The 27427-nt window shown below is 43.2% G+C and overlaps 2 protein-coding genes across 4 annotated transcripts in view; one reads left to right on the forward strand and one right to left on the reverse strand.

Moving 5' to 3' along the window:
• ASTN2 (astrotactin 2) overlaps positions 1-27427 on the forward strand; it is a 1116661-nt gene that overhangs the window by 862237 nt on the left and 226997 nt on the right. The gene's annotated exons all lie outside the window — the stretch shown is intronic.
• On the reverse strand, positions 742-14401 carry TRIM32 (tripartite motif containing 32). The gene is made up of 2 exons (XM_049774149.1): positions 14341-14401; positions 742-3811 (listed from the first exon to the last, which is right to left on the reverse strand). Exon 2 carries the CDS (start codon positions 3730-3732, stop codon positions 1756-1758), a length of 1977 nt encoding a protein of 658 aa, XP_049630106.1. The 5' UTR covers positions 3733-3811; positions 14341-14401; the 3' UTR covers positions 742-1755.

Genomic DNA, 27427 nt, shown 5'->3' on the forward strand with positions numbered 1-27427 from the left:
GATCAGCATCACTTCAATTATTTGCTTTCCTTCGGTAGCTATCAAAACAGAAAATAAAACAAAAAACAAAACCCCAAAACAAACCCCACCCGAACTGGTAATAATAAACCAATTCTCAGTAGTTCAGAGTTGCAAATTTGGTTTTTTCTATGGCTTGCCATAAGCCATAAAGCACCTACAGTACCAGAGACCATTCTTTTGTAAACAGTCTCTGGACCTTGTTTGTGGCCAATTCCTTAACCACTTCTGAAAAGTACAAAATGGCCTTTTTTATTTTTTGGAACAGTAACAAGGATAAAACTGCTGGTGGAGGCAGGATTTAGAATAGGGTGTTGGAGGCCAGAGTGATAGTGTAGCAGGTAGGGTAGGGCGCGTGCCTTGTATGCGGCCAACCTGGAACTGATTTCTGGCACCCCATATAGTCCCCCCCCCAAGCCCACCAGGAAATATCCCTGAGTGCAGAGCCAGGAGTAAACCCAGAGCACTGCTGGCTGTGGCCCCAAAAACAAATAAAAGAACCAACAAATTAGGGTGTTGGGAAACAAATTCTTGGAGGATTGGGATTTATCTTTACAAACAGTGCCTTGAGCTGAATTTCAACCTTGGTAGATCCTATGTATTTTCAAATCTCGAAGATTATATTATCGTAGAAGGAATTCAACTAGCATGTTATACAATGCTCTCCCTTCGCCTCCCAAATTTCACATTTAAGTAAGACATAAAACACCAGAGATGAAGGAATAGTTCTCAATTATTTAATATTTGATAAAGGAATTGGAAATCAATTCCAAACAGTCTGCACTTACTTGAGGAAATGTACAGAACGGGATCCAACAGTTCTGGTTTTGTAATGAAAACGTGATGGATGGTTTTCCCCACCCTCCCCATTTGGTTGGCACTATTACTCAGGTATCTCTTAGCAAAGGTTGGTAGAGAGAGGTAGTATGAAAAATGAGGAGCCCTAGATACTGCCCAAGAGTGTTTTCTGACTACATTAGCATTTCTGTTTGTTTATTCCCATCTGCCTAAGCTTCGGCGTGATGCCAACCCCTATGCTTCTTTTTGAGAAAGGCAAGAAATTTCCAGGCCCAAGTCTTCAACACCAGCCAAGCAGGTGACTCTGTTCTCTGTCACATCTGCAACTGTGAATGCAAAGATGGCACAAAAACCCACGCCGAGAGGCATTGTTTTGCAAAGTTTTCTGTGTAGCTCCCTTGGTGGCACTAAATGAATGAGCCTTTCATACTGGTAAAGAGGATCCAGTTAACACAGAGACAACGTCTAAAATGTCACTAAAAATAGAGCGAATCCCAGGAAATCATGCAGTGAATGTAGCAGCGGGGCTAAAGCAAAAGTCTCAAATTGGAACAGGAAGGAAGGAAAATAGGGACTGGGGTCAGTGGAGCCAATAGAGGAAAAATTGAGGATCATCCCTTGGAAGGGCAAATTTCAAATCCAGGTTTCTTGAAAAGACTCTACTAAAGCTCTGAAAGTGCCTAAATTCTAATAAAACTTCGGCTAATCCCACCACGTGCCTGGCCTATATGGGGGTGATGCACCTGTCAAAACTCTAAGAGGGGGTGAAGGAGGACATGAACAACACACTAAACAAGGAGAGCTCCAAAAGTTCTAGAACTGGCTGGCAACAGAATGCCAGCCGCATCTATGCTACGACACCATCATCACCACCCGCCACGGAGCAAGGGAAGGAAAGTATGCTGGAGAGAAATGGAGCCACTGGAATGCCCCAGTCCCTTACGGGGTCGAGTATCTTCTCAGATGGTAACTGTAAATCTTGATGCAGTGATCCCAACAGTCCAGGACCAGCAGCTGACCCTTGGGGGTGAGAGCGATGCCCACGGGACAGGTGAGTCCCTCTCGGATCAGGACACTGTAGCCCCCTCCCTTTGGGAAGTGGAGAATCTCTCGGCGACTGCTGTCGGCCACGATGAGGTCTCCACGGGCATCCACGCACATGCCCGCGATACAGCGGAAGTCTTCATTCTCGGAGAAGAAGTGGCTGATCTGGCGGCCCAGCTGCCCATCGGGGCCCACAGAGCCGATGGAGAAGCCACCTTCCAGGTGATGCTCATTTTGCCGATTCTCCAGGTTGAGGCCCAGGCCCTGGGTGAAGTAGACGATGCCGTCGGAGTCACAGGTGACAAACTTGGGCCTTACTGCGCTGCAGAGGCAGTTGTACTTGACCACGCCGGCCCCACGGTCCACAGTGAAGCACCAGAGTTTTCCCCCTTCCACATCGGTGACCACGAACTGGCCGGAGGGCAGGGCGGTGATGCCCCAGGGCTTGCTCAGCTGGCTCCGGTGGCAGGCCACGCAGTGGCCATCCAAGGTGTAGACCTTGAGGGAGTTGTCGTAGCTGTCCGTCACGCCGATGAGCCCGTGGCAGTTCATGGCCACTGAAAGAGGTGTGAGGTTGGGCAGATCGGCCCCCAGGAAGCTCAGCACAAAGCTGTCGATGCCACTGGGGCTACGGCGGATCTCCTTCAGGAAGCCTTTGCGGGTGAACACCTGGATGCGGTAATTGCCCCGGTCGGCCACCAGCACCTCGCCTTGGCCTGTCACGTAGAGACTCACGGGGAGGTTGAACATGCCAGGCGTGCTGCCCTTGGCCCCCATCTTCTTGAGAAAGAGGCACTGCTGGATGTTGGTGGCTGCCTCGGGCCCGCTGCCACCACGCTGCTTGGCCGGGGAGGCCCGGGGACTGGCTACCACCTCCTCGGGGCTCAGGTCCATCTCTCGGAAAGTCACCGAGCTGGAAGAGGCTGCCGAGGTGGCCGCAGTGTCCAGGGCCCAGCATTCTTCCAAGTTAACAGTGCGGGGTTTCTTCACAGCCTGGCCGATCTGGAGGGGCCCGACGTGGCCCACCTTTAGGAGCTCCACATCTTGCAAAACCAGCTCCCGGGGCAGGCTGGCCGTGAGTTCGGGTTCTTCCTCATCCGCCGTCTCCTCCAGGAGGGCCACGTCGGCCTGCTTGATCTTGGCCAAGAAGTAGTCGCAGCGGGACACGGCCTGCACCTCTGCGATGTTCAACAGGTAACTCTGCTCCTCCACCACCTGACTGTTGCATTTCTCAGCCTCGGCCAAGGAGCCGGTGAAGAACTTTCTAGAACGGGCCAGCTCTTCCTGGATCCGCCGCTCCTCATGGCCATACTCCTGGAGGACAGCCTTGTACCGGGCCTGCAGGTCTTTGGAGATACCTTCCAAGGCCATCTTGCGCCTTTGCAGCTCCCCCATCAGTTCCCGCAGGCGGGCCAGCTTCTCCCCGAAGTCTCGACGTCTCTCCTCGGCGGCTTCCTTGACGGGGAGCGTGCAGTGAGCAGGCGGCTGGTGGTCGGCCTCCCGGCAGGGCTCGCATAAGACCAGGCCACAGCTCCGGCAGAACTGTCGAGGCAGACGCCGGCCACATGCCCGGCACATGAGCAGCCCAATGGCCTCGCTGAGTCCTGCTGTGTCGATGATCTTCAGCACCGTGAGGTTGTCGGTCAGCTGGGCCAGGCTGGTGATGCGGGTGATCTTGCTGCAAAAGGGACAGCGGACGCCGTTGATGCTGCTGGCCAGGAGCTTCTCCAGGCACTGGCGACAAATGGTGTGACCACAGTGTAGGAGTTTGGGGCGCAGTTGCTCCTCGGTGAAGGACTCCATGCAGATGGGGCATTCTAGCACCTCCCGGAGGGCGTCCAGGTTCAGGTGAGAAGCAGCCGCAGCGGCCATCGTTGTGCCGGGAGATGGATCCTGTTAGCACAGCCAAGAAGGAAAAAGCTCAGTATTCATGCTCCAAAGGGGATGAGTCCTGAGGAAGAAGATGGTGAAGAGAAACATGATTTAATCATCAGTATACATAGTCATGAAAGATATGGTGAAAAAATAGTTCTCATCACTCATTTATTTAACAAACAGTTATCAAAGTCTACTTGTGTTAGGCAATGGTAATACATGGGGAAAAAAACCAAACACTGCATAGTAGATAAAAAAAAATTACAGGTTTTACGGGGTCGAAAGATAGCACAGCAGTAGGGCGTTTGCCTTGCACATGGCCAACACAGGATAGACCTCAGTTGGATTCCTGGCATCCCATATGTCCCCCGAGCCTGCCAGGAGCTATTTCTGAGAGCAGAGCCAGGGATAACCCCTGAGTGCCGTTGGGTGTGACCCAAAAACCAAAAACCAAAAAAAAAAAAAAAATGCAGGCTCTGGAGTTTCATTTTCTGACCTTCATGAAATGACTTCACTTCCCAAAGCTCAGTTTACCCATTAGCACCTATAAGATTGAAATAACATGCCCTACTGTATATGGTCTTTGGAAGGGCACAGAGGTGAAGGATGCATACCACTATGAAATACAACAGAAAAGTGGCATGCTCAACATGTTTGGAAAAAATGGTCACTAATGCCAAATGCAGTGAAGTCTACAGTTTATAATTCATATAAAGAGAAGGGCAAGGAGAAATTGCTAAAGGGCCACAAAGTTCTGTCAGAGCACAATGGCTGGAGTAAAAGGAACTTCATTTTGCCAAGAGAAACTGAGGAGCACTGATGCTCTGGAGGTCTGTCTGGAAAGAAACAAGACCAGGAAGGCTAAGGAAGTTTTAACAAAGAAAACTGTAAGAGCAAACATACACAACTTTTAAATAAGTGTAGGGTGGACCGGAGTGATAGTACAGCGGTAAGTTTGCCTTGCTTGTGGCCAACAAAGGAAGGAATCCGGTTCAAATCCTGGCATCCCATATGGTCCCCCAAGCCTGCTAGGAGTGATTTCTGAGTGCAGAACCAGGAGTAACTCCTGAGCGCTGATGGGTGTGACCCCAAACTGCCCCCCCCCAACAAAAAAAATAAACCCCCCAAGTGTAGGATTTACTATGTTGTATTGAGGGAGGGGTCTTGGAACTATCTAGAGAATCATGTACTTTCCACCTACCTTTCCTCCTCCCTTTTTATCTGTTCACTAATCTAACACTAGGTTCCAGATAGAGGACTATGTACCTACTAGGTTCTAGATTCTCAACAAGGGAGCAGATACTAAGACTTTAGAAAAGAGTATGGAATATGCAGGAAAATAATCTAGGCAAAAGGGCAGGACTACAAATGAAATTACTAGCTAAGTTTGACAGAAGCCAATAGAGATGAATAGTAACTTAAATAATTTTTAATGGGGAGTTGACTTGGATAAGGCTCTGGTGGGATACAGAGATACTGCAAGGAGGGAAAAAGTAGAGTTTGGACAAAGTTTAGAAAGCTGGGAGGGGGGTTCAGCACATTAGAAAAGACAACAGAGGGGTGGAGCGGTAGCGCAGTGATAGGGCATTTGCCTTGCACGCGGCTGACCCAGGAAGGACCTCGGTTCGATCCCCGGCATCCCATATGGTCCCCCAAGCCAGGAGCAACTTCTGATGGCAGAGTCAGGAGTAGCTCATGAGCATCACTGGGTGTGGCCCCAAACAACAACAACAACAAACCCAAAAAAGAAAAGACAACAGAGAATAAATTAGCCTTTTTGGGTATGTGTCCTTGTCTGTAAAGTAGGACAGCTACTGCCACCAAAAAGGTAAAATGCCAACATTTTGTCAGCACCAAGAAAGAGATATTTAGTTCTGCAGTGAAATTTGATTCTCTATTTTAATCCATATGTGAAGGGAGGAGAATATAAGAAATTAGTTACTTGTGTGGAAAGGAAAATTGGAGAATGATTCTAAGCAGAGTCAAAAGGAGACCTCTGCACTTCATTATGGTGGGTACAGTGAAATAAACCTTATTTCTGGAGATTAGTAAGATCAAAGTTGGCTAGAGTGGAGAAGAAGGAAATAGAGGGCAGGAGGAAGGGAAGGCAGAGAATGTGCTTTGGAAATTTCTTCAGAAATGCCCAAGGCAAGATAATGGGGAATCTGAGCTAAGGAGCAAGAGGTAAAAATGGAAAGAAGTCACATTCGAAAAAACACTCCCGAGGTGCAATCAGTAAGATTTGTAAGTACAGAAGCTGGGGGGAATGATGAAGTTAAAACAGCCTGGAGAGCTATGACGCAAGCATGGGCAATTTCAAAAATGGTAGTTAGTGCCTTTTTGAAGACGACTTATTTTTGGCCAAGAACAGCCCCTGCTTCACTCAGCACTGCCAGGAATACTCCCACCCTCCTCAGTCCACATATGCTCATGAAATAGAATCAGAGAGATCTCAATGCTCCGCCGCATTATGTCGTTGTTAATTTGGAACCCCAAATCAGAAATAAATAGACCTGGAAAGGTGAGGATCGTGAAGAAATTCGGCCACCCCTAAATGCAAACCCTGAGAGTTGCAGCACCTGTGTAGTCTTGTGACAGGCAGATGGCATCAAGGAGAAAGAAAGAGAGAATTGTCCTTGGTGTTAAGGATAATGCAGCAAGCGGAGGGAAGCTTTGCAGCTGTCTCCAACTCTTTATGAAGTGAGAGAGAACAGGGGAGTGGATGCAGAGATAAATATTAAAGATTCCCCCGTGAGAATTGCCGCAGATCTGCACAGTTTAACTCAAGTCATTCCTACCTTCTCTTCTAGTGGAAAGGAGACTGTATCTAAATTGCGTTGGGTACTTACTGTACTAAATCTGAGAGACTATACCTAAAGCTCAGTTAATTGTCATCATGATCCTCTAAAGTAGGAACTATATTTATTATCCTGATTTCCAGGTGCAGAGACTAAGTCTTGGAAAACTGGCTCCGATACTAGTTAAGCCAACATTGCCTCAAGCTTTCTTTCTTTTTAACTGTCAGACATACTTAGTAATAGGTAGTCTCAAGATCTTACTCTGAGATCTCCTGTTTTGGAGCATATAAATTTCACTACCAGTTAAAAAAAAAAAAAGAAGTTAAACTGAGTGACCAACTCCAATAGACCAACCTTGGAACCTATTAGCCTCCATTCATGCCTCCCTACAATAACATGTCACCACCTTCCCTGAAACAATAGATCTCACATGAGGAGACCCGAAACTGCAACCAATGCCTTATGTTGAACTTAGCTGGTCTGGATCGAAAGCATAGAGATAACGCCAAAAACCGCAACTCAGAATCCACACGAGCCTTCTAGATTCTAAAGCTATAGCTTCAATTCTGTCATCTGGAACTACAGATGGAGGGGGACATTTGGTGTTTAGATCCAAAGCATGTTACCTTACCATGCATGGGGACATCTGTTCTTTCCAGAACTGGCACGGTGGATCAGCTAATTAAACAAGTCTGCCAACTTGTAAAAATACGAGCAAATCTCCCCCTTCCTGTTTTCAAGAATAGCATACCAACTCCTTTAATTAAAAAGCTTCCTACTGGGGCCGAAGAGATAGTACAGCTGTAGGGCATTCGCCTTGCACAAGGCTCATATGGTCAATCTTTCGCATCCCGTATGATCCCCTGAGCCCACCAGGAATGTTTCCTTATTGCAGAACCAAAAATAAGCACCACTGAGTATAGCCCAAAACAAGGCAAAAAAAAAAAAAAAAAAAAAAAAAAGCTTCCTACCATCCCACTGAAGCATTCACTTCCAAATAAATTTAAGTATGGTCCTGAATATAGGTGTGGGCCCTGAAGCAATGCCCAGTGATTATTAAAAAAAAAAGACACATATACTGTGCCCACATCAATATTCCAAGTTTCCTCAACTATTTTACAGAGTGACTAGGTTCTCTCTCTCTCTCTTTTTTTTTTTTTTTTGGTTTTTTGGGCCACACCTGTTTGATGCTCAGGGGTTACTCCTGGCTAGGTGCTCAGAAATCGCCCCTGGCTTGGGGGGGGGAATCATATGGGATGCCGGGGGGGGGGGGGGATCGAACCGCGGTCCTTCCTTGGCTAGCGCTTGCAAGGCAGACACCTTACCTCTAGAGCCACCTCACCAGCCCCGTGACTAGGTTCTCTTAAGGAGAAGAAAGTGTCCAAGATTCTTTTTCCTCAAGCTGGGAAACATGAGTTTATATCATTTATATCAGTAAAGCATCAGAGCTAGAAAGAGCCTGTACTGTCTCCCTTTTTCATGACCCAGGAATACTACTTTAAGCATGATCTTGGGTAGACAAAGCTCCTCTGCCAGAAGGAAGGCTCTGGATCTTAGGGATGTTAACACTGAGAAATGAAGGACGTGGATGAAAGTTGAGTTTAAGTACCATTTTCCTGAAAAGACTGGAGGGGCGAAAAGGAAATCTCTTAGCATTCTATGTTGGCCAGCAGTAAAAACTAAAACCAGAACAAACCCTCCACATGCTTAGTTTCCTTCAGGACATGCTAAATGAATTTTCTATTATGTACTGTGGACTGTGGACTCCTGAGCAGACCACCACTCCCTTCTCTCCTTTGGGCTATGACTAATAAGGCACTATTAATTCTACACAGACACTAACCCAGATATCAACTCCAGATATGAATGTATCCAGCTGTGTTTGTTTTGACCACCCTGAGTTTCCAGAAACTTCTAAAGTTAAAGCCCAAACTGGTTAAGCTGCTTCCACAGAAGCAGAAATACTGGGGGAAGTGGGGAAACAAACTCCTGTAAGTCAGTCAAGGTTCAACTCCACAATCGTTACAAGTTGTAGAAGAGTGTGAAAGCCATTTACCTGCACGAAACTGTTTCCTTATTTTATATTAAAAAATATGACTGATTATTAGGGAAAATAGACCTGATATAACTGTAGTCAAATAATGAAAGAATTCTTTTTCATAATTTTAGTATCAACCAGTAGTGGTATTTTAACAATAGTTAATCAGTTCAAGTGTTAACAAAAGAATCAGTTTATAAACTGCATCGTGAAAAAGATGAAGGAGTCTCTTCTGTGGCATTAATAAATAAATAATAAATTAATAGAGGGCTTTGAAAAATTTGACCATCCTAAAATATTAATGCTAGAAATTGGTGGGTAACTTAGCTTGCAACTTCTCTTAACCCACGAAAGTTGTAATTCTTTCTAACAAGGAATGACTATGGAATGTGAGAATTTAGTAGTAATCTCAAGAGTTTACAAATGACTGTTAGACTGAGAGCGAAATTCAGTCTCACAAATCATATACTAGAACACAAGACTAAAATAAGCAGGAGTGGAGGGAGGGATGTGAGTATTAAATAGCGTAAGAAAGTAGGCTCCGAATTCCTTCTCAATATGAATCCCAACTCTAGACTTCCCTCTGAAAACCTGGGTAAATCAGCTAGCCTCTCTGGTTCTCAGTTTAATCCAAAAGAAGGGGTTTTAAAAGAATAGTTTCCCCATGAAATAATTATAAAGAGTAAATGCAACGATATGTATAAAGCATTTAGTCTAGTGCCAGGCCAGGAATGCCATTAACTGAGGGAAAAGGTAGTTTTTGAGAATTGTGGCAACAGCCTATGAGAAGAAATGAAGAGGCTTTTTTCCAACAGGCTGTTTACTCAAAAGAAAGGCTTCCCTGCAGATGGTTTTACCAAATCTAAAAAGCAAAGAATCAGAGATGGCTTAAGATTTCACCCATCCATTAGGCCCCAGCCTTTTGGCTAAAACCAAGTCTCAAATCTCCTTCCTGCTCTAAAGTTCTTTAGATGTATCTATTTCCTTTACATCCATTAGTGCTTTCAGACTTAGAGTTTAAGCCATAACCAAACTTGGTGATATACAATTAAGTAAACAAATTGTTTTTGGGCAACTACTATAAATCCAGCTCTAGGAAAACACTAGATGTATATAATTTTGAGTAAAACCAGGTAAAACAGAAACTGCACAAAAACAAACGAAACACACACACACCCCCAAAGTGAGATGATTTCCTTTCACAGGATATGAAGGCCTATCCCATTAAGGACACATTGCCCTGATTTGTCTATGTTTTCCCAAAGCTTATACCGGACAGCTGTCTTGTTTTATATGTACTGAATTTGAAGGAAGTAACGAGCAACTGCATTCCCATCTCTAGGCTACTAGTGGCCACGACTCTCAGAATGGCTAATAGGACTAATTTTAAGAAAAGTCAGAGGGCCCCCATCTGCCACTCACCCCACCCCATATGTGGAAAGGATTCTGCAGTGGAGAGTATTTTTAGGGCACTTAAGGTGGCTTATTGAGAGATGAAGGTACCAATGTAGGGCACCTAAAACCATCCTAAAGGAAAATCTGTATGAAAGGAAGTTTTGGCTAAAATATATCAAGGGCAGTAACTGAATCTTTGCTGGGAAAGCATCTGTTTGATCTTTCTCTAAATAAGTAGGACCTGGAGAGGTTCCCTGTACCTTCCATAAATATCCAGATAGCACCATTACTGCCAGTACACACAATAGTCTTTTTTTTTTTTTTTTTTTTTTATTCTGCACTGGCTGATCATAGGGTGAACATTCACCAGACTCGTTCAACTCTTCTTCGGGTTCATTCTCTGCAGAAGCAATTGTGATGAAAGGATCGGGAAGGGGGAGGGGGGAAAGGCATAAGGTCCATGGGGATTTGGAAAAGACTTAGGAGGTTATTTAGAATGACTGGTTTGTCGATGCCATAATTACCTCACTCATCTGCCCCCCTCTCAATTCCTTTGGGGTTAAGGTGCCCTTTATACAGTATTTCTTAGTCTCAGGGTAAGTGTGAAGCATTTTCAGACAGTGAAAACAAGACAGTGGAGGGGAGGGGAGAGGATATGACAACCAGTCCAGGTCACAAAGTTTGTAAATAATGGAGTCATATTCAAATCTAGATTTGTCAGTTCCCAATCATAAAACCAAATCCAACAGTTCCCTAGTTGGTTAAACTACCATTCCTTCTGGGCAGTCTGGCAGTGCTTGGAAAAAGGCACCTTGGAATTAAGATCTACATAATGGGTTGGAGGGGAAAGTTCCCCAGGGCAAAGTCAGGCAATACAATTAGGACCTTCCAGTTTACCACAAAGACTAGTGAGTTCAGTCAAGAAATAACTACACCAACAACCATCATGACAATGGTAGTGAGTGAGAGATGTAGAATGCCTGTCTCAATACAGGTAAGTGGTGGGGGAGGAGGGACATGGGGGGCATTGGTGAAGTAGGTGTGTCCTTTTTTATAACTTGAATCCAACTACAAACATGCTTGTAATAAAAAAAATAATTAGGGCCTTCCAAACTTGTCTGCTTTGCAAGCAGACACCTGAGTGAGGCTTCTTAAGTGACAGAAGAGTCAGTCTCTTCAAACCAGTACGGCGTGACTTAGGCTTTGGAACTTGCCTCACATTTCTCTGCTAACCTAATATGCATGGAACCTTGGGTACACTTATTGTAGTTTTGGGGGGCCATATCTGGCATTGTGCAGGGTTTACTCCTGAGAGGTTTCTGAGACTATAATATGGGGGCACAGAGAATTGAACCCAGGTCATCTGCATGCAAGGCAATGATCCTATCCATTGTATTATTGCTCTGGTCCTTGGTAACAGCATTTAACGTAGAGCTTCGCTAGGTACACCAACACTTCCCAAATTGATTTGGTCTGCTACTTTATTCTCAGAGATCATTCAGTGTCCCCCTGGAAAATCTACCTTCTTTTAAAAGAACAGAGAGATCACCAAACCCTACCATCAACAGCATCTAAGTCTACTACTTCTCATTCATAGCTCTCTCTCTCTCTCTCTCTCTCTCTCTCTCTCTCTCTCTCTCTCTCTCTCTCTCTCACACACACACACACACACACACACACACACACTCTGCAATAGCATCCATTTCAGGGTACACTGCTTTAACCTCTTTCTCCATCTGTCCAAATAGGTACTAATACCTAGACTGTCAGCAGACCACTGGCAGGGTCCAGTGAGATAATGCCATACTCAACACTCCAGAAATGGCAGCTGTTTGTATTTTAAATAGATTGAGCCTGATAAGTGAGGGTGTGTTTGTTCCAGATCGCCACTGAGAGCAGCAGAATAAGGATCCTGGCCTTCAAAACCTCTAATTCACTGGATTATTCAGTTCCCATTAGTAATTTTCTTGGGGTGTCATGAGGACAGTTCCCTAAGTTTCACCTGCTGAGGGAGCCCTACTGAGGGTTCTGAATCCAGTTTCCAGGATGTCATAGCTAGTTCAAGAACTGAGAGACCAGATGCTGATGTTCTGTGTCAGGGGATAGAAAACCAAAGGACAAAAAAAAGATCTTCAGCCTAAGTCCCTACTACAAAGTATTGGGAGAAGTCCAGGTCCTATACACCTCACCCGCACCATGTCCCACCTGCTACTTTTCAATTCCTTCTGGTCTGAGTAACCCTCTAGTTCTAGAAGAGCAAAAAAAAAAAAAAAAAAAAAAAAAAAAAAAGTCAAGGGCTCTTTCCACCAAAGTAAAAACAATGGCGAGGCAGTGATGCTACACATTTCTGTGACTGTTTTTTTTTTTTTTTTTTTTTTTGGTGTTTTAGATTCACACTTGGCCATACTTAGGGGCTGTGCATGCTCAGTGTCTGCTTGAAGATGGAGGGGTTTAAACATGTGCTTCCAGGGGTCGAATCAGGCCTCCTGCATGAAAAGCAAATGCCACAGACCACTGAGCCCACTCCTGGTCTCTAGGGCAATTCCTTCCCTCAGAGGGGAATGGATTGAGATAGTAAGAACTCAGAAGGCTCCAGGAATGAAGAAAGAAGGGGGGAGGAAGGAATGCAGAGAATGGATATTCAGGGTTGCAAATATCTGAACAGGAATTTTAGGGAGGGAAACCATTCTGTGGTTGCATTTTCCTGAATGAGAGACTCTACTTGGTTGGGCTGTTTGGAAGAAAAATAAAAAGAGAGAAAAGCAGCTATCAATGAATTTAATGATCACATTTGGAGCACTTAACTCTGTAGCTGATACTAAGCCCTGAATCCTATCACTGGCCACATTTTATCATGAAAAACTGAGCACAGGGAGCTGTAAAGTCAGGATCCGATTTCAGGTTTTCTGACTCTACAACAATAAACAATTATGGCATATTGAACTTCCCTTAAGCCAGAATGCTCCAGAATTGTGGGGACAATCCAATACACTGAAGAGTTTTTCCAGGTACTCTGGGATCTACCTCCTAGAATCCAGTCCCCACAAAAGTGACCCTCAGAAACGCCAAGTCTCCTGGACGACAGAGCTTCCAGGTGAGAAAACATGGTGTGAGAATCTGGCACAGGACTAAAATTCTAGCCTAACTTCCATGCATCGCTCCCTTTCTTGTTTCTCACCCAGCCCAGACACCTCATTCAGGAAGCCTCTTCAAGCTAGGCTTGAAGGCTCCAGGGCTTCTGCCAGGATTAATGCAACCTGTTTATATAACCCAGGCAGAAGAACATCAGGCCTGGCAATCCTCTTCCACCGTCCCCTGGAAGTCCCACAGTATCTGATCGCATTTCATGAAGGGACATGGAAAAGGGTAGGGGGGTAGATCTTTGGTTAATGAGATCGAGCCCCTTGGAGGCAAAAAAACAGGCTCCTACGGGGCTCCTCAATCCCTCAAACTCTGCCAAACTTCATGGTCTCATAATTGGTTTCCTACAAGAGTTCTGGCTAGGGGGTGAGAGTGGGGGGGGGGGGGTCTGGTGGATGAGATGTAGGAGTGGGAGACACCTTTAATTTCATTCAGAGACTGGAGGAAATTTGCTTTCAAAGTAGTAAGGCATTACAAACAACACAATCCCACTTTTTATATTCTGTATTCCCATCCTCCCATCCCACCCTCTCACCAGACCAGAACTGCAGCCTCCTCCATCCCCTCTCTGTTTGCCACCCTCCCCAAGAGCTTGGAACCTACTAGATCCTTTAATCCCAGGGTCCCCCAATCCGGAGCAACCGTCAGATCTACAAGACAGCTGCAAAACCCTTAAACCCTCTCCCATTTCCAATACTCCCTGGCCCCCCCCCCCCAAACCCATCCAGTCCATCACCCCCAGAAAAACTCAACCCCTTAATCCACCCCTCACCCCATCCCATCTGGAAGGTGCTTTCTGTTTAGCAATCAGAAAAGATCCAGTTCCCTCTGCTCTCCTACTCCCCCTGAACCCCCAAATTTCCTGCACCCCAACATCTCACCAGGGGCCCCAGATCCCCTGCACATCCCCCCCAAATTCTGCAGCCCCAAACCAGGGCCCTCAGATCCCCTCCTATCTATTCGATTCTACACCTTGTCTCTTCTTGGGGGTCCCCCCTAATCACCTCTTCCCTCCCAGGCTGCAGCCCAGGGGTTCCCCCCACCCACATCTGGGATTCCTCTGCACCCCCAAAATCCACCCAACCCCCAACTTGGGTCCTGCACCCCCAGATCCAATCCCCATCCCTGCCATGCGGGCCAGGGTCAGCTGCAGCACGCCTAGCAAGACCTCTTGCACCCCCAAATCGCCAGCCGGAGACACCCCGCGATGCCCATCAGGCTTCCCGCCCCTACCTGGCCTCCCGCCGCTCCGACGCGTCCACCGCCGCCGGCCCTACCCGCCCGCCGCTTCTGCGCACGCGCCGCGGCTCGTCCCTTGGCAGGCGGTGATTCGCCGAGCCGGCTGTCCGTCAGGAAACCCCGCCTACCCGTCCGAGGCATTCTGGGACTTGTAGTCCATTCGCCGCCGGCTTCGAGGCCTAGGTTACATAGCTCTTGGGGAATGGTCATACATTCAGCTCCCTGGGGCTCAATGTCCTGCCCACCTTCACAGCCTCAATGGAGATATACAGGGGTGGGGAGAGAGAGTAGGGGGCATTGGTGGTGGGCAGGTTTCACTGGTGAAGGGGGGGTGTTCTCTTTATGACTGAAACCCAACAACAATCACGCTTGTAATTATGGTGCTTAAATAAAGATTTTATAAAATAAAATAGATATAGATTAGAGCTCACGATTCGATGTCATTCTTTCTCCTGACATACTTTTTTATGTTGGATTTCAAGCTAGCTTGGTTGGGCAGCTCTCTGATATGTAACTGTCCCAGCTGAGAAATAGAAAAGGAAAGAAGGCAGCAGCATTCTGTGCTCAAGGCACAGAAACTAATGCTCAGAAAGGTGGTACTTGGTGCCCTTTGTACTTCCCTGCATTTCCCAGATCTGGGAGATTAGTTTAGCTGATGTAGGAGGAATCTGGGACATAGTAAAGAGAACATATTGGGTAGTGCTTGTCTTAGCCACCCAAGATCTCAAATCCAAGTGATCTGACCTGCTGGGTGTGGGAGGGCTGGCGCCCCAAATTCTTTAGGGATTTTGGAGCCGGTTATTGATTCCTGTAGGTGCCCAGATAGTATCTCAAGAGTTGGGGCTTAAAGTAGGAATGTCTTGTACTTGAAATGTTAGTGACATATGTGACCTTACACAATGGTCCAACAACACATAAAAGCAATATCAAAACTATTGTCTTTGAACACTTCGCATCTGGCTTCAGTTAAGTATTTCACATGTGAGATGAGATAGCTGATAACCCAGGCACATAGAGAGTGAGAACTCACTCAGGTTTAGGAGTAGAAAATTGAGGTTGGAACCCAGTTTGGTCAGAGAACCCAACTCTCTTACCCTTGATTAATCTCTCTGCTCATTTATTTTTCTCTACATGAAGATGAGGTGTTAGGAAGCTTAGCTGAGATTTTTCAATAGAGCAAGGTGACTTACCATAAATTAATAGCATTATTATGAATAATAAATTAATGAATAAATTAATGGTAAAAATTTTGAAAAGCTGTGATTAACTCTTACACTCATGGAACCCTTTTTCAGAAGCCTTGACTCCCAGCAGTTCCAATACTGAAGGCAGTGCTGAGTTGGGTTAAGAAACTTCATAGTGGGAGACCTCCGTATGTGCCAGGTGCCTCTTGGCCCGGCCTAGGGTAGGGGGGCCTGGACTTGGGTCACCCGACCCCCTCTCCCCCTTTCCTCCGGATCTCCAGATGTTCAATAAGGATTGTTGGTGGAACTGTCCCTCAGTTTGATGCTTATGATTGAACTATGTCATGGAAATTGCTGGTCTTGTTCCTATGGCCTCCAGATGCACCAATAACGCTTCATGGCATTGATCCTTCTTTGCATAGACACATTAAAATAGGAAAACACTATACCTACAGATAAGTTCTTATCTAATAAATCTCAGTACAATGTACCTTACACCCTGAACATTGATAGAATGACCTGGCACAGGCCTCAGAGGAATGGGCATCCTCCATTCACGCCAGAACCAGGCAAGCTATCTACGAAACATCCAAGGTCTTTTATAGCAACAGCTGGAAGCAGTCCTCTACCAGGAAAGACACTACCAAGGGTCTGACATCGACCTCCTAAAAAGAGACTTCCGATTACACTGAGAAGACTTGACAACAACAATGACCTGCTCTACAGGACATGGTTCTCTCTAGTGCCCCTTAAGTGTGAGATGAAACGAGAGGATGCTCTGCACCATCCTGACTGCAATATGGGATATGCAGACTCCAGGACCTTTAATACAGAAGCATGATACCAACAACAGAGACTATGTGAGGAATGAAGGTGTATTGCCACTACAGACGATGACTTGAATTGGACAAACTAGTTTGCCTGGAGCCTAGAGTCAGTCCTGTGCCAGGAAACTTCAGGGGTAGGGTCTCCTTGTATTTAGACCATAATTTTTCTTTCCATGTCTCTTATATTTTGGTGGGCCTATGCAAACAAATGCCACTCTAACACCATTTATTACTACTTTCCCTTGACTCCAATCCTTAAGAAAAACAACCCACTAAAACTTTTGAGGTTAACTTAATCTAGTAAGCATGTGCATGGAACAAGATAAATGTACTTTGCCCTCAATGTTTAAGGAGTTACATAAGTCTAATCTCTTTGGATTATATTGTGTGCTGCTAAGAAATAGTATGTAATACAACTGGGGATTTGAGGGACAAATTAATTGTATTGTACATGGGTTCAGTTTTGTTTTTCTTAATTTTCTTTGGTTGAAAGATCAAGGCTGGGATATCATCGATGGGACTACCGAGAATTCTGCTTATGGGTGATTGGGCTTCCACTGTAACTTTACCCTGTCCTCTCTCTTTGCATCTTTGTTGTCATAATTAATAAAAGCAAAAAAAAAAAAAAAAAAAAAAAAAAAAAAAAAAAGAAACTTCATAGTGGACCGGGCGGTGGCGCTAAAGGTAAGGTGCGCCTGCCTTGCCTGCGCTAGCCTTGGATGGACCACGGTTCTATCCCCTGGTGTCCCATATGGTCCCCCAAGCCAGGAGCAACTTCTGAGCGCATAGCCAGGAGTAACCCCTGAGCGTTACCGGGTGTGGCCAAAAACAAAAACAAAAACAAAAACAAAAAAAAAGAAACTTCATAGCATCTCTGAGTCAGAGAGATAGCATGGAGGTAGGGCATTTGCCTTGCATGCAGAAGGACGGTGGCTCGAATCCCGGCATCCCATATGGTCCCCCAAGCGCCTGCCATGAGCATAGAGTCAGGAGTAACCCCTGAGCACTGCTGTGTGTGACCTCAAAAAACAAAAAAAGAAACTTCATAGCATCTTTGATTAGATCCAAGGACTTTGGATGCCAGTGATGGCCCAGCTCCTGGGATTTATTTGTAAGACAGGAGACATAGTACAGATAAGGCCTTCACCTTGCATGTGACTGCCCTAGGTTCTGTCCCCAACACTGGCAGGAGTAAACCTGAGAATGGCCGAGTGTTGTCCAACACCCCATACCTCCCCCCCAAAAAATTAGGCACTGGAGAAATACTATAGTAGGTACGGCATGGTCCTTGCATGCAGCTGACCTGGCTATAATTCCTGGCATCCGATATGGTCTCTTGACTTGCCAGGAGAGATTCCTGAGCTCAAAGCCTAGATAAGTCCTGAACATCACCATGTAATGACCTAATGCCCAATTCTCCCCACCCCCAATAAAATAATCTATTTACAGTCTAGGTTCTGCCAGTGTTTTGATCAAAAAGGTCAGGAGCAAACTGAGTCCAGAGTGAACTGAATAAAATGCTTATTGAGAAAGTGACTGGTCCTTAGGCAGGTTCTGTTCAAAATTGGCATCAAGTACATGCAGACAGAACCATGAAGGCCCAGGGGAGTGCCTTTCTACCTCAACTCTTGAGAGATCAATGTGCTTAGAGATTACTTTTGGCAAGGTGTTTTAAGGTTGTTCTTGGTGGTGCCTGGGAGCAGAGAGCACTCTGTGAATAACAATAGCAATTTTCAAGGCACAAAAGAATATGATGAAGGCTTGGTGGCTTTATTGATCTGAAATTTTGGAAATTTCAAATTTCGAAATAAAGTATGAATTTTTGAAAAAAAAAGATTTTGAAAAAGTTTTTGAAAAAATTTTTTAAGAAAGTATATATTTTGCAGTAAGAGGGCTGGGCTTTATCCTATGCACTGCAGAACAGAGAGCTAGAAGTTGCCTCTCAAATATATACTTTTTGGAGGTATGGTCCCAAAACAAAATAAATTACAGATCTGGAAACTTTAGCACAGGGGTCTTCAAACTACGGCCCGCAGAGGAGTCTGATCCGGCCCGCCAGCAGTGAGCGCTGTTTGGTTGCCAAGATACCTGCCAGCATATACACTCAGTGTATATCCAAATATCAGGAACCATGCACTCAAAATGGTAACCATCTTTGGTCACACTTATGCCTGTGAACAGACTTTTTCAAGAATGAAACATCTGATTAAGATCAAGATTAACTGATGCCTACTTGCATCACTTGTTACGGCTGGCAGTGACAAATATGGAACTGGATATTGATCATCTCTTTAGCCAAAAGCAGGCCCACAGTTCCCATTGAAATACTGCTGCGTGATCTGTTTATTTATAAATGGTTTTTATTTTATTTATATTAGATATATGCAGTGTGAGTAGGAATTAGTAGCTCATATAGTTCGGCCCTCCAGCTCTCTAAGGGACCGTAATCCGGCCCCCACTTTAAAAAGTTTGAAGACCCCTGCTTTAGCACATCTGAAAATTTATTAACATTTGGTGAGTGTGTTTCTTGTTACTGTACTATTTTTGGTAGAACATTCTCTCTCTCTTCCTTTACTAGCAATTGAATTGCAAGGAAGAAGAGAGATTTTCTTTTTTTTTCTTTTTCTTTTCTTTTCTTTATTTCCTTCTTCCTTCTTTTATTTTATTTCTTCCTTTTTTTTCTGGGGCATATGCCCTATAGTGAGTACTCAGGGTCGGCTCTACATTAGGCATCGTGATACTTAAGGAGTCACTCCCAGAGTTATGTTGGGGGACCATGTTGTGCTGGGGTTGGAACTCAGGATCCTACATGCAAAGTTTGAACACTGGTCATTTGAGCCATCTCCCTGATTCGAAAGAGAGAAACTTCTTGTGAAAAAATTAAGAAATTAAAATTTTAATACATCTTTGCCAAAGTTGGACATCTCTCTGTAATACCCCTTTTATCTCGGAATAACACATTATCCCCAAACATTGTGGATTAAGCAATTAAACTCTTAAGTGCAATGCTTGGGGCTTGTACCTGGTGGTGCTCCAGGCACCATGTGGCACCAGGTATCAAACCTGAAGGCCCTGAATGAAAAGAATGCATTCCAGATCTTTGAGCCATCTTCTAAGCCACCTTGTCTTGTCTCTCCTTTATTGTGACTCAGGAAATTGAATATTTGGGGCTGAAGCAATATCACTGGGTACCGATAGGAGACTTGTTTTGCATGTTGGCCAACTCAGGTTCGATCCCTAGCATCCCATATCATCCCTGAGCCAGCCAGAAGTGATCCCTAAGAGCCAAGTTAGTAATAAACTCCACATATCGCTGGTTGTGGCCCCCAAACAAACAAACAAACAAACAAAAAAAAAACACAAAAAGGAGTCTGGAAAAAAATGCAAAAAGATAATAAAAAAGGAGTCTGAGCACAGATGGCTTGGACCCTCCACCTCCTGGTTTATCCCAGGCTGAGTCTGATCTCAGCCTGCCTGACTTGGGAAGGAAGATCTGGTGTCAAGTTCATTTAGATAGTTGCCAGCAGAATGCAATTAGGGGTTTTTAGATGAATGGACTCATTTTCTTCCTGGAAATGAAGTCCCTCAGGGTAGTTTGTTTTCTCAGGAAAAGCCAGAGAGTGTGTAAATGGATCAGAAGTCATGGTCTATTGTAACCTAAACCCAGAAGTGGAACACCCTCCCTGTGATTGGTTTTTGGTGGTCAAGGCAAGTAGCGGAAGTAGCAATTCTCAAACTAAGCAATTGCTATCCGGAAGTGAGAAGGTTGCTGGCCTTTTAGCTGACCCCTATCTCCTAACTCTCCCCTCTCTCCTTCCTATACTCTATTTATTTTTTAATAATTTTTATTTTGACCAAAGTGGATTACAAATCATTCACAGTGATGTTTTAGGTATATAGTGACATTGAATCAAAGGTATTCCCACCTCCAATGTTGTCCTCCCTCTACCCCTGTTCCTAGCATGCATCCCATATCTCCCTCCTTTGCCCCCCTGCCCCCAACTACTAGTCTAAGTGGTCCCCTCTGTGTCTAGATTGTTGTAGATTGGGTATGGATTCTGTTGTCGATGGCTTCGGATTTGGTACCTAAGTCTTATCATTTTTTATTTCTACTCAAAGTTCATATGACTGTTTGGTTTTGGTACCCCTATACTCTGTTTCTTATTCTCTTTATGTATATATGCAGAATCTACCTATCTGCCTTTAGTTTGCTATCTGTTAAATCCATATGCTTTCCTCCAATTCCTCTATGTTTAGCAGTCTATCTTACACCTACTATGTAGTAATGTACATGATATTACATGATAATAAATGTTTGGACTCAATGATGAGGAATACCTTAAAAGTCTCAATTTTATGCCATCTTAATATAACCATGATATTGCTTTTTTTTTTTTTTTTTTTTTTTTTTGGCTTTTGGGCCACACCTAGTGACACTCAGGGGTTACTCCTGGTTATGCGCTCAGAAATCACTCCTGGCTTGGGGAACCATAGGGGATGCCGGGGGATTGAACCATGGTCCTTCCTAGGTCAGCCACATGCAAAGCAAATGCCCTACTGCTGTGCCACTGCTCTGGCCACAATATTGGTTAATTTTTATTAACATAAACATTTTAAAAGTTCTCCTTTAATATGTTTTTTGCAATATTTATAATAAGGCAGTGTACTCATCAAGTGATTTTCCAGTACATTTTTATATTTTATTTACCCAGTGTCAAACATTTAAAAATTTAAAATCTTTCTTTTTAGTCTTCATAGTTACCAAGAGTTTGTCAAGATAATGAGACTAGGTGTTCCATAGAGATAACTCTTCCTATTTTCTTCTTGCCTTTCCTTCTGATGATAAGGAAACAGCTAGATCAGGTCTTGAAAATTTGATTTTAATATCCAAAAACATTTGTGTACATTGTCCTTATCTTATTTGTATGAACTAAAATGTGTGATCCATAATCTGCAGCCATCAAGCCCTAGTTCTACAGGCTGGATAAAGGTTAGTAGCACAGAAGACTTGCCCAAGGAACATTCAAACTCGACCCAATCAGTGAGAAATGGAAGCTTCTAGCAAATTATCCTATGACTTTCTTTCTCCTAAGTGCCCAGTTCAGATATCCTATACTCAGTATATACAATATTTCACCATTGTGCTTTCCCCCCATATTCTTCTCATGTCACTGCTCTCCATTACCCTCATTAATTTTTCTAAAACTAGGTCATTTTCAGGGGCTGGAATGAGGAGGTGTAATGGATAGGGCACTTTCCTTGCACACAGCCAACTGGACTTCAAACCCTGTCTTCCCAAATGCTCCCCTGATCACTGTCAGGAATAATTTTGTTTTTTGGGTCACACCCGGCAGTGCTCAGGGGTTACTCCTGGCTCCACGCTCAGAAATCGCTCCTGGCAGGCACAGGGGACCATATGGGATGCTGGGATTTGAACCAATGACCTTCTGCATGAAAGGCCTTACCTCCATGCTATCTCTCTGGCCCCAGATTAATTCTTTAGTAAAGAGCTAGAAGTCATTCCTGAAACAAATTGGCTGTGCCTCCCTAAACAAACCATCAAACAAACAAAAAAAAGGGGTCATTTTTATTGATAGTAAACATTGGTTAAGAAAATGTTGTTTTCACAGTGCAAATGAACTTGAGAAGAATTGAGAAGTGCCTGATGTAGGTGTAAAATTCCCCTTTGTTCTACTTCTCAGAACTGTTGCTTTCACTGACTTGGAGAACCTGATATCCCTCTTTCCCCACATTTTAGGGAGAACTTGGTATAAACAGAAAGAGTAACTGTTGGAATGAGCCCTCGTCTGTTCATCACCTTACAGGAACTGTTGTCAGTATTTAGCTGAAGCTGTGTTATTACTTTATTATTACTTTATTATTATTTATTCTTCTTGCCCAATTTGTTCTCTATTGCTAGAATTATTTTTGTGTGTTTCTTTTTTTTCCTTTTTGTTTTTTTAGGCCACTCCCACCAGTGCTTAAGGGTTACTCCTGGCTCTGCACTCAGAATTCACTCTTGGCAGGCTCGGGGGACCATATGTCCCAGGTCGTTCATGTACAAGGCAAATGACTTACTACTGTGCTATTGCTCAGGCCCCTATTGCTAGAATTTTTAAAGATAGATTCCAGATATGTCATTCCTTCATTAAATACCTCAGTATATAGATCCCAACAAATAATTATCTTTTAAAAAATCTCAATATTATTATCATATCTAGAGATTCCTATGTTTCAAAATATTCAAAATTATTTCAAAATATCATTTTAGGGACCAGTAAATGTATGTAAGAATCAAAACATCTACATGTTGTGCTAGATATTCTTTAGTCTGTAATAAATAGAGCCTATAATTTTTCCCATGAAGTTATTTGTGGAAGACATTGACCTCATTTTGTCTTTATAATTTTTCATTTACTTATTTATAAATTTTCATTTAACTAAATTTCAGTCAATATATTTTTCCATATATCTCTCTGTCCCCCATATCCCATTGTTTATTTCATTTATTTTGTGGAATGGGGGGAAGTTAGTGATTTCCAGTGATGCTCAGTAATTATTCCTGGCTCCGTGTTAAGAGTTTAAATGTGGGACCAGAGCTGAAACTGGGGTCAACTTCATTTAAGGCAAGGACCCTAACATTTCTGTAATCTCTCTGGCCCTCATTGTTATTTTAATGTTCAAGTGATCTACTATCTTGCTTTCTAGATATTTCTGAAAGGTACACAAAAGTCTTCAATTGCTGTCATGTTTTTTTGGTACAAGATATCCAAGGTTCAGCTTGGAACATACCTATTCTAGACTTGGAATGAAGAATTTGGCATAAAATCCTTTGTGTTTTTTTTCCATGTTTACACCATGATTATAAAGTTGTTCATAATAAAGTTGCTTCAGTTATCCAGTGTTCAACACTATTCCCACTCGTGTAACCTTCCCTCTACCAATGTCCCTAGTCCCCTCCACCAGCCAGTCCCCTTAGCAGGCACAGACAAACTTATTTCATTTTGTTTATTACAACACAATGGAAAATGGACTTATCAGAAAATACATTATAATAAATAGAAAATACAAAAAAATCAATTTGTGATTGATCATTGTTATGATCTCATCATGGCCTTACTAAAGTCAGTGAGGATTTGCTGAGCTGGTTGATGCTGGTTAGCCTTTTGTGTTATTATTTTTTGCTTACTGAGCTTGGTGGGCTAAAATGCATCTTTCCCGTCAAATCTGCTATGTAGGATCCTCTGGAGCCATTAGCACTGTGATATTTGGAGCTGTTTTGCATGCCTGCATATGCAGCCACCTGGTCCAGGAGTTGGGCCATTTATGTTGGAAAAGATAGGATGTGGCAGATGCTGGGCCTACCAACAAGAGGAATCTACTCACCCCCATTCCCAGAAGCTCATAGCTTAATTTACTTTGGACTATTTGGAATCTTGGCGACTTGTTCATTCTTTGTATCTTTCTGTAGGAAATAATATTTAAAACAATAAGTGTGACTCAGGTGCAATCTGACAACTCCAGGAGAATTTGGTGAGACGTAAGTTCCCTACAGTGCAGGAGCCATAGCAGACTCCCATCATTCCCCAAATCCCCTAGGTACTGTCCTGGGTGACAAAGGTAGATGGAGAGGAAAACAGTTGACACCCTTCTTGAGACTTCTGCCTTTCTCTATTCTATTTCAACTAAATCCCCTACCACAATCTGGATGTGAAGGCAACTTATTTTAAGTACATTGTCCAAACATCAAGGCCTTTTAAACATATTGGATTGTAATTTATTTATTTATTTATTTATTTATTTATTTATTTATTTATTTATTTATTTATTTATTTTTCTATCAGCAACAGTGTTAGGGGTAAGGGGGGATTCCTCTGTAATATTCAGCAAATCAGTTCAATATTTAGGCCCAGGGGTACTGGAGGCCACTGTTTTGGGTAAAATAATGTGTAACCCAACAATGGGCACCAGTTGTAAAATCACCCCATGTACCGTATCTCCAAGCCCAGGCAAAAAAGTCTAAATAAGGGTCACAGATGAAATAATCCAAACCAGGCTGAGAGTGAAACACGTGTAGTCTGGCAGTCTTCTCCCTAGTATGGAGTCCCCTGCCTGCCAGAACTACCACTTTTTTTTTAATTTTTTATTTTAATTATGAGAACAAAGATGCAAAGAAAGAGGACAAGGTAAAGTTACAGTGGAAGGACAATCATCCGTAACATAATTCTCAGAAGAAGTCCCCTTGCTGATATCTTAACTTTGAACTTTCAGCCAAAGAACATTAAGATAAATAAAACAGAATATTCACCCCCTGAATATCACTGGGGTATCACACATTACCTTCTACATAGGATATATATAAAGAGAGAAAGGGAGAAAAATGAAACCTAAGATTGTGTGTTTCTATTTACTTTTAATAATTCAATTATTATTGTAAGTAATTTTAATAATTCAACTTCTTTGATCTTCTATCTAGATTAAAAGTTCTTTGTGCTCGGAATCTTAGTTCTTCATGATAATAAGACAATAGCTTATATAATATAATAATATATAATAGCTTACGTAAGTGCTATAGCTCACACATATAAGTTAAAGATAACATAGCAACGAGCAGTGAACCTATAAAATCTAGTCTGATATTTGTTTGATTAGCATTGTATTTTTTAATTTTTTTATAATTTTTTGTTTTGTTTTTGGTTTTTGGGCCACACCTGGTGTGCTCAGGGGCTACTCCTGGTTATCTGCTCAGAAATAGCTCCTGGCAGGCACGGGGGACCATATGGGACATCAGGATTCGAACCAACCACCTTAGGTCCTGGATCGGCTGCTTGCAAGGCAGATACCGCTGTGCTATCTCTCTGGCCCCGGCATTGTATTTTTTTAAATACTTCTCACAAGGCATGAAAAGTAAAAACATAGCGTGATTAGCCACTCAGAATAATTTCTTTGCGTGGTTATGTCAACACTTTGATATGTATCTTAATGTATGTGTTTACATATTATTTTTTGAGATTGTCTTCTGTTTTGAACTTAAAATTACTTAAAATTTTAGGAGATTCCAAGGCTGAAATGTATTTTAAACGATACACCAAAACACACACACTCACACACACACACACACACACACACACACACACACACACACACACAAACTTCTCTGTATTGCCTTGCAACTGTATTTCCTCATTCTCCAGTGGGTAAATGGTAAATTGTAAGGTATCCCTTCCCCTGACACCCTAAACTTTCTGTTGATGTTAAACTTCACCAGGATGGTCAGACCAACCCACACCTGGTACAGGATGTGACTTTGAATAAAGAATAAAAGGTTCTGGCTTGGGGGAAGGAGGGAAGCAGCAAGAAAGCATGGAGCACAGTTGAAAGGGAGACAGAGAGACTCCTGAAAGAGATGAGTTAGGCAGACATGGCACAGAATCTGCACATGGTAGAGAAAAAGTCATGAGGTAGAATAAAGCAAGCTGATCCCAATGAACCTTTAACTGACTGTTTCTGAGTTATTTCACTGCTAATATCCTTCTTCAGACCCACCAGCTAAGGGGCTGGGGGCACTGTGCCAAAGAAGGCCTCACCCAACACTAGGACTTTAGACTTTATCTAAAAAACAGTAAACAGTTTTGGTAAATGGTTTACCAAAAATATTTCGTAAATTATTTTCCTTGAAAAATATTAGGTCTATATAACCAATATTGTTATAGATGACTTAGATGAAATAGACTAGAGAAAGGCAGAAGTCTCAAGAAGGGTGTCAACTGTTTTCCTCTCCATCTTTCTTTGTCACCAGGGGAAGTACCTAGGGGATTTGGGGGATGATGGGAGTCTGCTATGACTCCTGCACTGTAGGGACCTTAGGTCTCACCAGTTTCTTTTGCCAGTTGTCAGATGGCACCTGAGTCACACTTACTGTTTTCTTTTGTTAATTATTACTCCTGCTTGTTTATGCATATTTTTTCTGGAGTGGATCAAAACTAAACTGAGAATCTAGATGGTATGTAGATAAAGAAAATGGCATATCAACTTCGAGATTTCTACCCCTAGTAAGGTAAAACATGACATATCTGGAATATGTTTCCTCAGTGTGGAGAATTATCCTTGCCACTGGATTTCTCGGGGAGCCTTGGGACTTAGGCTAGAGTGAGAAAATTCTCATTGAGGTAAAGGAAAGGCAGTCCTAAATTCTACCTAAGTTTTCCAGGAACATCACCTTCCTTCACAGAAAGGAATTCAGGAAGGTGATAAGTAATGAAGTAAGGTAAGTGTACTGAGGAAATGAGGGGAGAGATAGAGGGTTTCCTGTTTAAGAAAACAGAGATTTAAGTACGCATCTCATCCACTTGCAGCGAATACCCAGATTGAAGAATGCACTCCATAAAGACAGTACACATATCAGGTAGAGAGTCAGTCAACAGCCCCAAAATGCATGATGTTTTTTCAGCCATGTTAGTGTATATAGTTTTTTATTTTCTTCAAATTGCACCCCCCCCCTTAAAATTTGTTGTTTTGGTGATTGCCAAGAAAGAAAAGTTTGAAGTTCTTGATGATCTTCTTAGCCTGATCTTTTTATTCTAGTGGTTATTTCTTTCCAGGAGGTACCCCATATTTATGACCTGGAATTCAGCATGTTAAAGGTATTTTTGGTCTCAGATGGGTTCTGATTCAGAAAAGGCATTCATGCCTTTGGGCTAGTCTGAATTCCAATGTCTTTCCTCATATCATATACATTCCCAATATACATGACATATTTTGTCTGCAACATTTGTGTATTATTTATATCAATAGCCATCATAAACTGATGTATAAATATGCTAAACACTATAAATGTCATTCTGAAGCTCACTTTTTATTAAAATGACAGTTGTTATGGTTATTTTACATCACATACAAAGATGATCTTTTTTTTTTTTTTGGTTTTTGGTTTTTGGGTCATACCAGGCAGCAGCGCTCAGGGGCTACACCTGGCTCTATGCTCAGAAATCACCCCCGGCAGGCTTGGAGGACCACATGGGATGCCGGGATTTGAACCACCATCCTTCTGCATGCAAGGCAAACAGCCTA

This window comes from Suncus etruscus, chromosome 5 (genome assembly GCF_024139225.1).
Source record: "Suncus etruscus isolate mSunEtr1 chromosome 5, mSunEtr1.pri.cur, whole genome shotgun sequence".
Lineage (NCBI taxonomy): Eukaryota > Metazoa > Chordata > Mammalia > Eulipotyphla > Soricidae > Suncus > Suncus etruscus.